The sequence below is a fragment of the Chelonia mydas genome, chromosome 4, assembly GCF_015237465.2.
Source record: "Chelonia mydas isolate rCheMyd1 chromosome 4, rCheMyd1.pri.v2, whole genome shotgun sequence".
NCBI classification, from domain to species: Eukaryota; Metazoa; Chordata; order Testudines; family Cheloniidae; genus Chelonia; species Chelonia mydas.
Genome location: NC_057852.1, coordinates 58995228 through 59008958, shown reverse-complemented (window position 1 = coordinate 59008958; position 13731 = coordinate 58995228). Strand labels below are relative to the sequence as shown.

General features: G+C 41.0%; 1 protein-coding gene across 8 annotated transcripts in view; it reads right to left on the bottom strand.

Moving 5' to 3' along the window:
- FHIP1A (FHF complex subunit HOOK interacting protein 1A) overlaps nt 1–13731 on the bottom strand; it is a 134507-nt gene that overhangs the window by 43645 nt on the left and 77131 nt on the right. For all 8 annotated transcript variants that reach the window (XM_043545808.1, XM_043545809.1, XM_043545810.1 and 5 more), the window contains 2 exons: nt 9439–9672; nt 7058–7684 (listed from right to left, as the gene is read on the bottom strand). In XM_043545808.1, the coding sequence (XP_043401743.1) occupies nt 7058–7684; nt 9439–9543 (732 nt within the window). In that variant the 5' untranslated portion in view covers nt 9544–9672. The remainder of the gene's footprint in view (nt 1–7057; nt 7685–9438; nt 9673–13731) is intronic.

Below are 13731 nucleotides of genomic sequence, written 5' to 3'. Positions count from 1 at the left end.
CAGAAGACAGGGAAGTGTGAAAGTGGGAACACCCCCTGCCAGGCACACACAGGGCAGAGCCCCCCTATCACCACAGGGAGAGCAGTGACTCAACAGGTCAGGGTTCCCTCTAACTCCGCAAGACCTCTCAGCTCTTCTTAAACTCTTTCATCTTAAACTCTTTCAAACACGGTAACTATTTTGAAGGGGTATGGGGGTGGGGGCTCAGTTTCACATATTGCCTCAGGCACCTGAAAAACCTCTGTGAAGCCGTTGTGGCAAGTGAGACTCAGCAGCCTTCTAAAGGACAGGGTTAGTTTTAGGTGTTTATTTTCTGCCTCTCCTCCAGAAGGTCACTGGACAAGGCTTAAATACTATGCACTCAGCAAGACACAAAATTGTATCTATTTAGCCTTTGACACTAAGGGCACATCTACACAACAAAAACAAACAAAAAAACTCCTGCGGCAGCAAGTCTCAGAGCCTAGGTCAACTGACTCAGGCTCATGCTACAGGGCTAAAAATATCAGTACAGGCTTTCCCGTTCAGGATGAAGCCCGGGCTCTGGGACCTTCCCTCATTGCTGGGTCTCAGGGCCTAGGCTCCAGTCAAACCCTGAACATCTACACTGCTATTTTTAGCCCTGTAGCATGAGCCCGAGTCAACTGATCTGGGCTCTGAAACGCACTGCCTCTCCCACCCCTTTGAAAAAACAAAAATAAAATAAACAAAAACTGTGTAGATGTATATTAAGTGATCACAGGTTCAGATGCTGGATAAGAAAATGAGAAGACGACTTTGCATTGTTCATACCATAATATAGTTTGGGGGAAAATATATTGTTATTTCTAAGAAGAATTTTGGGAGAGTGTTAGGATATAGATATTCAGGCCTGTCTGTAAAGGCCTGTATTCTAAGAATTTAGATGTATTCTTATCACTTGGCTAGTTATAGAGATATAAAAGAAAGAATCAAAATCACTGTCTGGCGGTGTAAGGGCCTTCTCTTACTGTGACAGTCTGAGGCCCTGTTCTTACGCTAAGGCCTTTGGCTAAGCAACAGAAGCAGCCATAAACGGAAGCAACCGGTCACATCCTCACATTCCAAACTAGTCACATTGAAAGAAGGTGCTATTGGGCTGTTAGGAATACAATCCTGTCCTGATAGTGCCTATTGCCTCCAGAGAAAGGGAAGTGTCTAGAAAATGTAAAAGGAAACTTAGTTTGATAGCATCCTGTCTGGCAAGAACTCACTTATCAATAGCTGGGATGTGAAATCCTCACTTCTATATTGTTTTGTCATTATAGTTCCCACTTTGCTATTGTTTGTCTGTATAATCTCTGTCTGGTTCTGTGATTGTTTCTGTCTGCTGTATAATTAATTTTGCTGGGTGTAAACTAATTAAGGTGGTGGGATATAATTGGTTACATAATCATGTTACAATATGTTAGGATTGGTTCGTTAAATTTCAGGAAAATGATTGGTTAAGGTATAGCTAAGCAGAACTCAAGTTTTACTATATAGTCTGCAGTCAATCAGGAAGTGGGTGTGGGGGGGGGGGAGGGAATGGGGGTAAGGAAATTGGAATCATGTTTTGCTAAAGGGGAAATGGGAACAGGGAATGGGGGTGGGGGAACTGGAATCATGTTTTGTTAAAGGGCGAAATGGGACCAGGGAATGGGGGTAAGGAAATAGGAATCATGTTTGGCTAAGGGCAGGAATGGGAAAAGTGACACAGGTGTAAGGCTCTATGGTGTCAGAGCTGGGAAGGGGGACACTAAGGAAGGAAACTGGAATCATGCTTGCTGGAAGTTCACCCCAATAAACATCGAAATGTTTGCACCTTTGGACTTCGGGTATTGTTGCTCTCTGTTCATGCAAGAAGGACCAGGGAAGTAAGTGGGTGAAGGTATAAGCCCCCTAACAGAGAGGTGTTTTTTTGTTTTGTTTTTTCCAGCAGAGAGAGGGAAGTGAAGGAAGGCAGGGGATGGGGCAGATTAGAAAGGAATTAACTGGCCTGTAAAATTACTTCTGCATAGGACAAATGCCTTATATTCACATATCAGAATTACAGACAACTCTGGGCAGGAACAAGTATCTTCATTAGATGCTTTGCATTACTTGTGCATTGCACTGGATTAGTCAACAGGAATTTGGTTTTAGATCTGCCATTTATTCAACCATCCATCCATTGTATTCATAAATCCATATTTAGGCCCCTAAATATAAGTGGCCTGGTTCTGAGGTGCTGAGTACTATCCACAGTTCTCATTAAGAGACAAATTCACTTCCTGGAACTAGATGAAACTGACTTTCAACTTCATGCCTCACTACACACAAAAAAGGAGTGATAAACTCACAACCACCCCACACCTTAGAGAAGGTTATTCCTTACATATTTTTCACTCTATCAGGCAAGATAGAATTCAGGAAGCTGTGAAAAAACAATGTTTAAAAAAGTTGTTGTTATGCAATACAACATTTTTACTTAGTTCACAAACAACTCATCATGGAATTACTTAAATAAGGTTCTCAAAAGCAGAATCTATGTTGGAAGCAGTTTCTGCAGTTTATTTAGCCAAAACAGTTTGAGGATTTTTACCATGTGGCTAAGGTCTAAACATAGCTATTGCTAGAAATTAATAGCTATATGTACAAGCTTGACACTAAGTAATTCAGAAAAAAATAAAGTGATAAATGTCAAACATTAAAAGCAAGAACTTCTTAATTTCTGTAACTGGGCACATAAAATAAGGTACTTTTGGGGGGTTATTTCATGGATTTTTGTATTTTTTTTTCTGTTTTTAATCAGTAGAGACAGAACCATAAATGCTAAGATAATAGAAAAACAGAGATAGGAAAGACTTCCTTTGTCTCTTTCTACATCTCCCCTTTCCCTTCACTCCAACAATGCTGCGCCAGTGCCAACACACTATCTGTCTGTTTCTCCAACAAGCATATCCAGGGTTTCGTCCATGCTGTTAACTATGGCTGTAATGCCCTTATGAGGTGGTCCTCAAGGCCACTCTCTATACATCAATCCCCTCTGATGACTCGCATCTTCTGTGATGCCCATAAGACAATGATTGATTATGACAAGGTTGTGAGTTATTTGGTGATAGTCTATATATCTTGTGTGTTCATAGTGGGCCTCCCACAAACTGTGGGCACTCTCAAAGCCAATACATAATGGATGTATTTGTAACTACTAGCAAATATTCAGTATTTGTGAACTTTTACAACAGAAAACCCTCTAGAAACGTTAATTCTCACTACATCTCGGGAAGTAGGTGGTATGTTCAACTCACAGAGAAGGAAACTGAGGCAAATAAATCAAATTATTCATCCGAAGATATAGAGGAAGTCTATATAAGAGCTGGGAATGAAGCTCAGGAGCTCGTCTCCTAGTCCTATGCTCAGAAAAGTAGACCATGTCATGGCTCATGCAATCCATCCCTCTACCCTATAATCTAAGCTTGAACACTTTGTCCAGTCTAGTTTTAAGTGGAGTAAATCAAAGTAGCTTGTGTCACTTCTCTTAGGAAATAGCAGGAAGGAAGTCTTTTAATCTTTCTATTTGTATGTACCCAAGCAGAAGGGAACTGGGGCCAAGTTTGATCTCAGAATCTAGAGCAGCAGTCCCCAAATGTTTGAGGGTCGCAACCCCCTTACCCTTGTCCACCCCCCCACCCCCCATAAACTGGGGCTTTGGTCAGGCCCGCAGTTAGGTGCTGCTCTTCTCACAGTCTCGCCCCCCACCTCGATCCCGGCCCAGGAATGGAGCCACGGCCTACAGCCGAGGCTGAGGGGGGACTGGGAACAGAGCTGTGCTAAGGCTGGGGATGGGGACAGGCGCCGGGATGGGGACACGGCTGGGGGCAGGACTGGAGCAGAGAGGGCCCGGATGTGCCCTCCCAAACATTCCTCCACAGCCCTCTGGGGGGGGCGTGCCCCATGGTTTGGGGACCTCTGATCTAGAGTGACACCACTCATGCCTGTGGAGTTGTTCCAGAGCAAAATTTGGCCCTGGATTCTGTTAAGATCAACATAAAAAAAGACTTAGTACTGGCAGGCAAATTCCTGCCAGGGGAAACAAGAAGCATAAACCGTAAGATTGCATTAGAGTTTATTACAGAGTTGGACTAGTCTCATTACTGTTCAGAAAATCTGATTCTAACACACTCTGACAATCACTTTAATTAAGAAAGCTTTTTGTCAATCACAGTTCCCCGCTGTTCGTAGGTTAAGATAGTTGGCTTTTATCTTTTTATACTAAAGACTTTTTTTTAAAAATTAATTGGCAAATGTAATTATGAAAGTTATTGCGTAGATTCAATAATGGTATTTATCTGAAGGACAATTGAAAAACCAAGCTCATGTATTCTTTAGTAGTATCTATTTAAATTAGGTCAAACAGAGCCTCTCGGTGCAAGAGACTGCTTCATTATTTGCCATGTATGGGTATGGTGTTCAGAATTGTAAAAGTAAATCATCAAAAGTTTTTTAGGCTGCTACCAAATTCAGGCTTGGTCTGAGCCCTGCTCCACACTATCTCCCCAAGGAGGTTGCAGGATGGAGTTGAAAGGTTGATCAAAAAAGGGCCATTAGGAAGAACTAGCCTCCAGTGAGCAACTCTGCCATTGGCTGGGGAGGAAGACATCTTGTCCTTGTCCCAGCCTGGCTACTCAGGCTAGCTACTGGATTCAGGATTTGCGTCTAAATGTGGGAATATTCATGTAGGAAGAGAAGGAGGTTTTGTGGTCATTTTTGTTTTTATCAACAGTCCCAACGCCTGCCTTTGCCTGAGGCAGCTGGCACATGGGGAAGGTGTGAGTGTGATGCCAATGCATTGCCTCCTGCATGTCTGGCACAGGAGACATCTCTTTCACTGCAGGAGTGCTCAGACCAAGCAATTACCAGGCCCTGCCATGGACTGTTTACTGCTTCTCTGAACTGGAGCAGTTTACATGTGTGATGTTGCCAGCAAGCATGCACTGGGTCAGCAGTGAAAGTGATACACAACTTGAGTCCTAGACACAATCTCCTACCCATATACCCTTCTGATGCTCTGTGGAGGGTTGTCTCCATGGGGGCAGGGAAAGCTGCCACAGTGCAGGATTTATTAGCAATTAATGGGGGGGAGAGAGAAATCACATGGAGAAAGATATTTATAATTTAAATAGTTATTGACACAATATTTTTAATCAAAATCTGCATTTATAGCTTCTGACTGATGGCCATAATCTCTGGTTGTGCAGAATGTTCTCTGATTCGGAGCTGGGCAAAGCAGTAATCAATGAAAAATATCCTGAATAAAAATACTCTGGACTTCTATACACATAAGAACAGCCATACTGGGTCAGACCAAAGGTCCATCTAGCTCTGTATCCAGTCTTTCGACAGTGGCCAATGCCAAATGCCCCAGAGGGAATGAACAGAATAGGTAATCACCAAGTGGCCCATTCCCATTTTCTGGCAAATAGAGGCTAGGGACACCATCCCTGCCCATCCTGGCTAATAGCCATTCATGGACCTATCCTCCATGAATTTATCTAGTTCTTTTTTGAACCCTGCTATAGTCACAACATCCTCTGGCAAAGAGTTCCACAGATTAACTGTGCATTATGTGAAGAAATACTTCCTTTTGTTTGTTTTAAAACTGCTGCCTATTAATTTCATTTGGTGACCCCTAGTTCTTGTGTCATGAGAAGGAATATATAACACTTCCTTATTTACTTTCTCCACACCAATCATGATTTTACAGACGTCTATCATATCCCCCCCTTAGTCATCTCTTTTCCAAGCTGAATAGTCCCAGTCTTATTAATCTCTCCTCATATGGCAGCCATTCCATACTCATTTTTGTTGCCCTATTCTGAATCTTTTCTAATTCCAATATATCTTTTTTGAGAAGGGGCGACCACATGTGCACACAGTATTCAAGATGTGGGCGTACCATGGATGTATATAGAGGCAATATGACATTTTCTGTCTTATTATCTATCCCTTTCTTAATGGTGCCCAACATTCTGTTCGCTTTTTTGATTGCCTCTGCACATTGAGTGGATGTTTTCAGAGAACTATCCACAGTGACTCCAAGGTCTCTTCCTTGAGTGGTAACAGCTAATTCAGACCCCATCATTTTATATGTATAGACATTCAAGAATCAACAAGTACTTTGTAAATGTATAAAATAAGCCTCAATACTCCAGATACCATTATATTGACATATTATACGTAGGGGATCTGAGGCAAAAATGTTAACTTGCCCAAGGTCACATAGCAAGCCTGTGGCAGAGGTGACTGACAAAGCCAGAACAAATATTGCTAAATCCCAGTTCTATGCTAACTAGACAAGGTTTTCTTTTCCCATTTAAAATGTGCCTTGTCTTTTATTGCCAGACTAAAACACAAACCACATAGTATGTAAATAAGAATTAAATACCAAACCAGAAAAAGGTGATTTTTTTCAGGTGGTCTATATAGCTCTGTTTTGGCCCTCTTTCCCAAATACCACATGTAGCATCTATAATTTCATCTCAGGCCCCAATTTCTTATTTTACTTGGAGGCAAGCAAAGAAGCAGTGAAACAAGAGAAATCCATCTTTGCACCCTTGTTTAACATTTGCTTAGCAAACAGCTATTCTGCTGCGGGAGGGTTGATTGGTTGTCTCTTTAAAGTAATAGGTTTATTATTGTTTAAATTGTAAAGTTAGATTTCTAACAAGTACTAAAGCTGAACATAAATACTGGTTTAAAAGTCTCAGAACAGGGCCCCCTACTGCCAAATTTGATAAAGGAAGCCTCTGTTCAGCAAGATGGTGGTTAATGGTGAAAACTGTTTCCCTTGCCAGCCAATCCCTCTCTCCTCTCCCATCCCGATAGCATCTGTAATTTCTACAGGACTAGGATGGTTTCCAGCCTTATAGTTTAGAATTATGGAATAAGTAAAATGAATTCATCTTTCCTAAAAAGGATAGTGGAAGAAAAAAGCAAAAAAGTGAAAAGTTACAGAGAGAAAGTAAATTTATGGTAAAAAAAAAAAAAAAAAAAAACACCCCAAAACCCAACAACTTACAGGACAAAAGTAGGTGTTTTCTACTATGTGATTTGCAACAACGTTGTTCTCAGCTGACAGGGACATTATGAAGAGCAGAGCGTCACGAGCCTGCTGACCTATTGTTCCTTCCCGATGGATGAAGGGAATCAAAAGGGAAAAAATGAGAAAGTTGGCAGCTCCTTGGTCCTCGCTGGTGTGGAAAAACAGTTCCAGAATGGAAGGATCTTTGGCTAGGATAGAGCAGAGTTGGTTCAGCAGGATGACCAGCTCCAACTCCACAGCTGGTGTGGCCGTTCCTGAGCAAGAGCTCAGCAACATCATCAAAGGCTTCAAGATGGGCTTGTGATGCAGCACAGGCTGATGGGACTGAGTAACCAGCATCTCATATATCTTCAGCTGCTCAATTTTTGTCTCATCGTTGAACTCCCGCCTCAAGCTCCAAAGGAAGAGTTTCTCCATTATGTTCTCTGTGACTACAAACTCAAGGATAGGCCCCATTGCAGCATCTTTTGCTTGCTCCTCAATTAATAAGAAAAGCATATGCTCCACATAATTCTGCACAGTGCTGGCCTCATCTGGTGGAATTGCCCCATATTTCGCCTGAGTATTTTTCAAAGGGTCATGCTTCTCTAGGATTTTTACAACCTAAACAAACCAAATGCACATTTATCATCCCAGTGTACATGTTTAAAAATATATAGTTGAATAAAAAGAGATCATGTCTTTTACTTTTCATGCTTTAAACTTTTTGCACGCTGAAAAATCAATCTTTAAAACTTCACACTTGTCACACATTCTGGACTAAACTGCGACATCTTTACTCACACTGACCAGTCCCTTACTGCACAAGTAGCCCCATTGCTGCAAATTTGGCATTTATTAAAGTGTGGATTAGATAGGTTCTACTGTACTTCAAATCGGAGATATACTATTGTCTTAGGCAAGTTTCTTTCAGTGTCAGACAAACTCTGTGCAACAGAGGCCTGAAGTCAATGCGCCTACGCAAGGTACTATTCAGTGTAAGCAAAGATTATCAAAATATTGCCCTCAGTAAGGTATGCAGGATTTGTTAAAATTTGGATGTAGTAAAGTAATTAGGAATGGGTGAAAATACCACCCTTACTAATTTAATGGTCAGACTCTGCAAGGCCTTGAGCATTCTATTTTCCAGTGGTAAAAGGTGCTCAGATAAGATATGATCATACAAGGTGCTAAGTGAGAACAGAGTGGCAACTGCTTCCTGCACACTCTTGCAGTAATCAGCCCAACACTGGGAACAAGTAATAAATGCAACTGCTCCACCCTGCTCTTTAGGCTAAATCACAATACCACTTCCTCGCCCCTTCTGCCTTCTCTCTCTCCTCAAGGGAGACAGCAGAGCTGAGGTGAGCTGTTCTTCCACACATAACAGAGCAGAGGCCACCTCAGTTTGCTCCCTTGACTAGGCTGAATACCACAAGATGTTTAAATTAGAGTTTCCTCACTACAGGATGCCAGTGCAGATCCTCACTAATGGTCCATTGTTCTCAGGCATCAGAAATTTGCTGATCACTACAGATTCTCCTGCAACACATCAGTCCATATGATGGGAACACAGGTTAATGACAGCTCTCCTAAAATGATGGTAGCTTAACATCTCAGTGGCACTAAAGTCCAGATCCTCAAAGGTATATAGGAACTTGACTCCCATTGATTTCAAGCCTCTATTGATTTCAATGAGAGTTAGGTGCCTAAATAACTTTGAGGATCTAGGCTTTAGTGGTCATCACAAGATCAGCCACCAGGTGGCTCTTCAAACCCTACAACAGAGTTTCAGGAACAATAAAGACCCTAGGCCAGCTTCCTTTTCAGCACAATACAAACAACAGCTTTTTAAAAAAGCACTCGGAAGGAGAAGAAGCCAGTAATATGTAAATTACACCATGCAACCTGAAAATCTGTAGTCAATTATTAATACCAGAAGAGCTTTTCACCCTTAGATCTAAAAGCACATTACACAAAAGGTGATTAAGCATTATTCCCCCCATTACACAGATAGGGAAACAATGGCACAGAGAAGATAAGTGACCTGCGTAATACCCCAGTGAGTCATTGGGAGAGCTGGAAACAGAATCTAGGTCTCTCAATTCCAGTACCAGATCATTAGGCAACATTATCTCTCTCTTTGCTGCAAATTTGAGGTCTATCTCAGTGTGGATTAGCAAGGTCCTACTGTAGTTCAAAAATTGAGTTATAATATTATTAAACATGTTTTAATGTTAGCCAATAAACTCTGTGAAATACGAGCTTGTATCTGGAAAGTGCAATGTTACCATACCAGTCTTTGCTTTGAGTGGATTTCTATGAACGCAACCTACTTCAAATCAATAAAACTATCAAGTATTACTGAATTATATTACCTGTCCCCAGTGCGTTTTAAACACTATCATGCATGTTTCTGGGTCAACTCCCTGCAGGTTCACAGCCTGCCGGTTCTTGCTTCTACTAACACCGGAGGACATCATAAATTCTCCAAAAGTCAATCCTACTAGGCCATATTCAATTTCTGTTGAAAACTCTGTAGTCAAGTCAATGAGGTGCAAGCATCAACGTAGGATGGACATTTCTTTATTGACTCTGCAGCTCACAGAAATCTGTAAAAATGACAAAACACATCAGATTGTGTTGCAGGACAAAGCAGGACTTAGTTGAACACTGACATACATTTCCTTGAGACTTCGATCTGAGTGGAATGCTTTGTAAGCAAATTGCTTCGGGCTAGATTCCCATACCTTTAGTCCCAGCGAGTAGTACCTTACTGCTCAAATAGCCCTGTTGAAGTCAGTGAAATTGTGTGTGGAGTAAGGTGACATATTCAACATGAATAAGGGTATTCGAATCTGGTATACATGAACATTTACTTTTTGTGTGAGTGTGTGCACATGCTTTCTGACATCCTCCTCTCTGTACAGTATTGCTTAGTAACTAACGACATTCTGCAAGCTATACATCTAAACAAGCTATAGGTTATTTCTCGGACTTTTTAAGATAATCTTTTCCTTACAATCATTCTTTCAAACACTTGACCTTTTTGATTAATAAAGGTAAACGGGGTGTACATTTAGAAAGCTCTGTAGAACACTGCATACAAATAACAGGATTCATTGATACAATGTTAAACACACCATAAACATGGAACATAAAAGTATAGAAGAGAAGAAAAGAACTTGTGTTATCCAAAGTCACATAAATTAAAATATCATATTAGTTCAGAGGACTTTGAGAATAAGATAGAGACCAAACACTGGATTTTTCTTTTCATGCATTATTTACTACCTGTATATCACAGCATCAAAGCAGTGATACACCTTCAGGGTAGAGTCAAAATGAAACAGAAAGACAGACATCTCCCAGATATTTATGAGAGGCTTATGAGAACATACTGTTCCCTCAAGCACTAAGGTCTTGGACAACCACATAATTCCACTTTTCCCCTCTGCATCTATTTTTTTCTTGGGGGTGGCGGAGAACAGGCAAACCAACTGGGCTTTCAATTTCACACAAAAAAAATCTGGACATTTAATTTAACTCTCTCTTGTATCACAACTGAAAATCCCTGTAAGAAGGTAGGAACAGAGAACAAATGCATACAGGTGAGATTATATTGTGAACAGTAGGTCAGAACAGAGAATATGGAGTTAAACATGATTATTTATAGAGATGTTCTGTCTGAAACATTATTTTTCTCTTCAATCCCTGTTCCAACTCTAGACATCCTAGAGCTTTGTAAACCTATGATAACATTTCTCTCTCAACTATGAGGCAGATATTGAATCAAATTCTACTGTCCCTGTAGAGTTTCATGAATACAGGTAGAACACACACACACACACACACTATATAATATATACAAAAATAAATAAAAACAGGAAATTCTCATGTCTTAATAAAACCACATTGTAAGACTGTTGTCTTGGCTGAATCTCTTTTGGTTTTAAAGAATACAATTGTTGCATAATCCAGAGGCCTTTAACAATACATTAGGTATTCTTTAGTATATTTCTTGTAAGATCAAAATTCTCCTCTCTATGGTGGGCGTCTCCCTTATTGTGCTCTACCTACATTCATGGAACTCTGCAGTGGAAGCAGAATTTGTGATCTGAGACCTGCCATATAACAAAGTTTCTCTCTCAATTGTAAGTACAAAATTCCAGGAGTTTACGAAGTTTACAACCTAGGAAATTACACACAAAAATACTGCTAAAAAATCTTGAATGTTGCAAAGTCAAGCACTCAAGTTGGGAAATGCAAGAATGAAGGTAAGCCTGTGCAACTTTAATTCCAGCCTTCTTATGCCTATGCATTATGGTACAGTCTTTCATTACATGATCACATAATATTTTTTCTGCAGAGCGCCTGCCTCATTTAGTGCACAGGATGGTCGGTGCTCACATAATGAACAGCTATTGAACATTTTTTTATATCCTTATTGTTCAAAGTGTGACCCTATACCTTATTTACTGCATACTATTCAAACCCTGCATTGAAGAGAGAATATTCATTTCCTCATGGACTCACCTCTAGAATATCGTGCTTCACAAACAAATTTATTTTCATGATAACCTGGTGAGAGGCAGTTTACAGATGGGCAGCTGAGGCACAGAAATATTAAGGCCACTAATCGTGGGCACTCAATTTGAGATGCCTAGGACCAGATGCGGGTTGTTTTGAGTACTTAGCATTTAGAACACTCTGTATGTTCAAGCACAGCTCCCTTGTTCTTCAGTTGCACCAGTTAGTGTTAATCACTTCTGCAGATCAGATTCCAGTGTATCAAATCAGACACCCAAAAAATGAAGAGCACATAATTAGTCACCAGCTGGAAAAATCTGGTTTAAATGACTTTAAATCTCACAGGAGCTCTGAGGCAGAAGAAGGGACAGAAGCCAGTTCTCTGGGACAGCATTCAATTGTCTTGTCCTAAGTCCCTTCTGCCCTGCCATCTCCAGCCTGTCCCACTCCTGTCTCCTCATTCCAGTCCCATTCTCTTACATACACCGTCCAAGTCCTTCCCCCAGGTCTCCTGCCTGCCATGCTAGCTATTGTCAACTTTGCTTTTAAGTCAGGCACCTTCCTCTTCCAATGCTGCCTGGGTGTCAAGGAAAGCACAGGAGAGAAAGAGAGAGAGAGAGAGAGAGAGAGAGAGAGAGAGAGAGAGAGAGAGAGAGAGAGAGAGTCTCCCTCCTCACAGTGCAGGTTCCATCCCAGCCTGCAGCAACCAGGAGCTGCAACTGCAGGACAAGCCCTGCAGAGGCCCTGTAGCCCTGGGCTAGAACATGCCCAGTTGTTCTGGTGATGGAGCTTGCATCACCATTCATACCAGAAGTGGTGAAGACTGGAGAATCTTCACAGTTCAGCGGTGAAGATCTAACAAATCTCTACTGTGCACTTCTGAACTGAGATTTTTGTCAAAGGTTTATAACTTGGCCACATTTGGGCAGATTTTCACAGAAACAGTGAAAGGCACACAGGGCCGGCTCTACAGTTTTTGCCGACCCAAGCAGTGAAAAACATTGCTGCTGCGGACGGCAAAGGGGAGAAGCTGCCGCCGAATTGCCGCCGCCACGGGCGAAACAGAGAAGCTACTGCCGAATTGCTGCCATGGCCGGAGGAACTGCCTCCCCTTCTTAACTGCTTCCCCAAGCATCTGCTTGGAACACTGATGCCTGGAGCCGGCCCTGAAGGCACATCGCGGACAGAGAGATCGCCTCCTACCAAATTTTAAATCCTTGCTTCAAAGCAAGGAATCACTAGAGCTTCTCAACCAAATGGTTGTACGAACTTTTTTTTATACATGGCAAAACAATATTTTTCCCTTACCTCATTCTCAGAAACAGCTGAATCATTCTGGATGAAACTTTTTTTTTTTTTTTTTTTTTTTTTTTTTTTTTAAAGGCCAGCCTGAGGCAGACATCCAGCATGTAAAATTCCATCCCAAATAGTTTAAGTCTGGCAATGTTATAAGCAACTGGGGAGTGGGGGGAAAGTATCTTATAACTTGAAGTATGAAAAACATTAAAATAAAACAAAGGAAAAATCATGTCTTAAGATGTATATTTATACACAGAAGTTGAAGGGGACTATGGGTGATCCAGTGATGAGGGTGTCAGCCTTCGACCTGGAGACTGCGTTGATTGCCTTTCCTGCCACAGACTTGCTGTGTGATCTTGGGCAAGTCACTTAGTCTTTCTATGCCTCAGTTCCCCATCTGCGAAATTTAATTTTCATTTTTATTTATATTTAAAATAAAAAGATGCCTATCCAAAGATCTAGATACCTTAACATCACTATCCCCACAATACAATTACAAAACCAAAATGGGATACTTCCCTATATAAATGGAGTACTGGGAGGATAACTACATTTAAGATTGTGAGGCACTTAGACACTAAGGTAATGGAGGCTATGTAAGTACCTTAGATGGCTTTCTCCAAAAAAGCTATTTGTACATGTAATATTTACCACCCTAAAGCTTGACATCAGGGGAAACAATAGTACTAAGTATTTCTGTTTAAAAGGTTTCATTTAAAAAGCTTTTTAATATTACATGTACCAAATAAGTGTGTAACATATTGCAGTGTACAACTATACTAATATTTGCCTTTGCAGCTTTACTGGAAAAAAAATCTTTCAGTAACATTAATCAGAGAGGC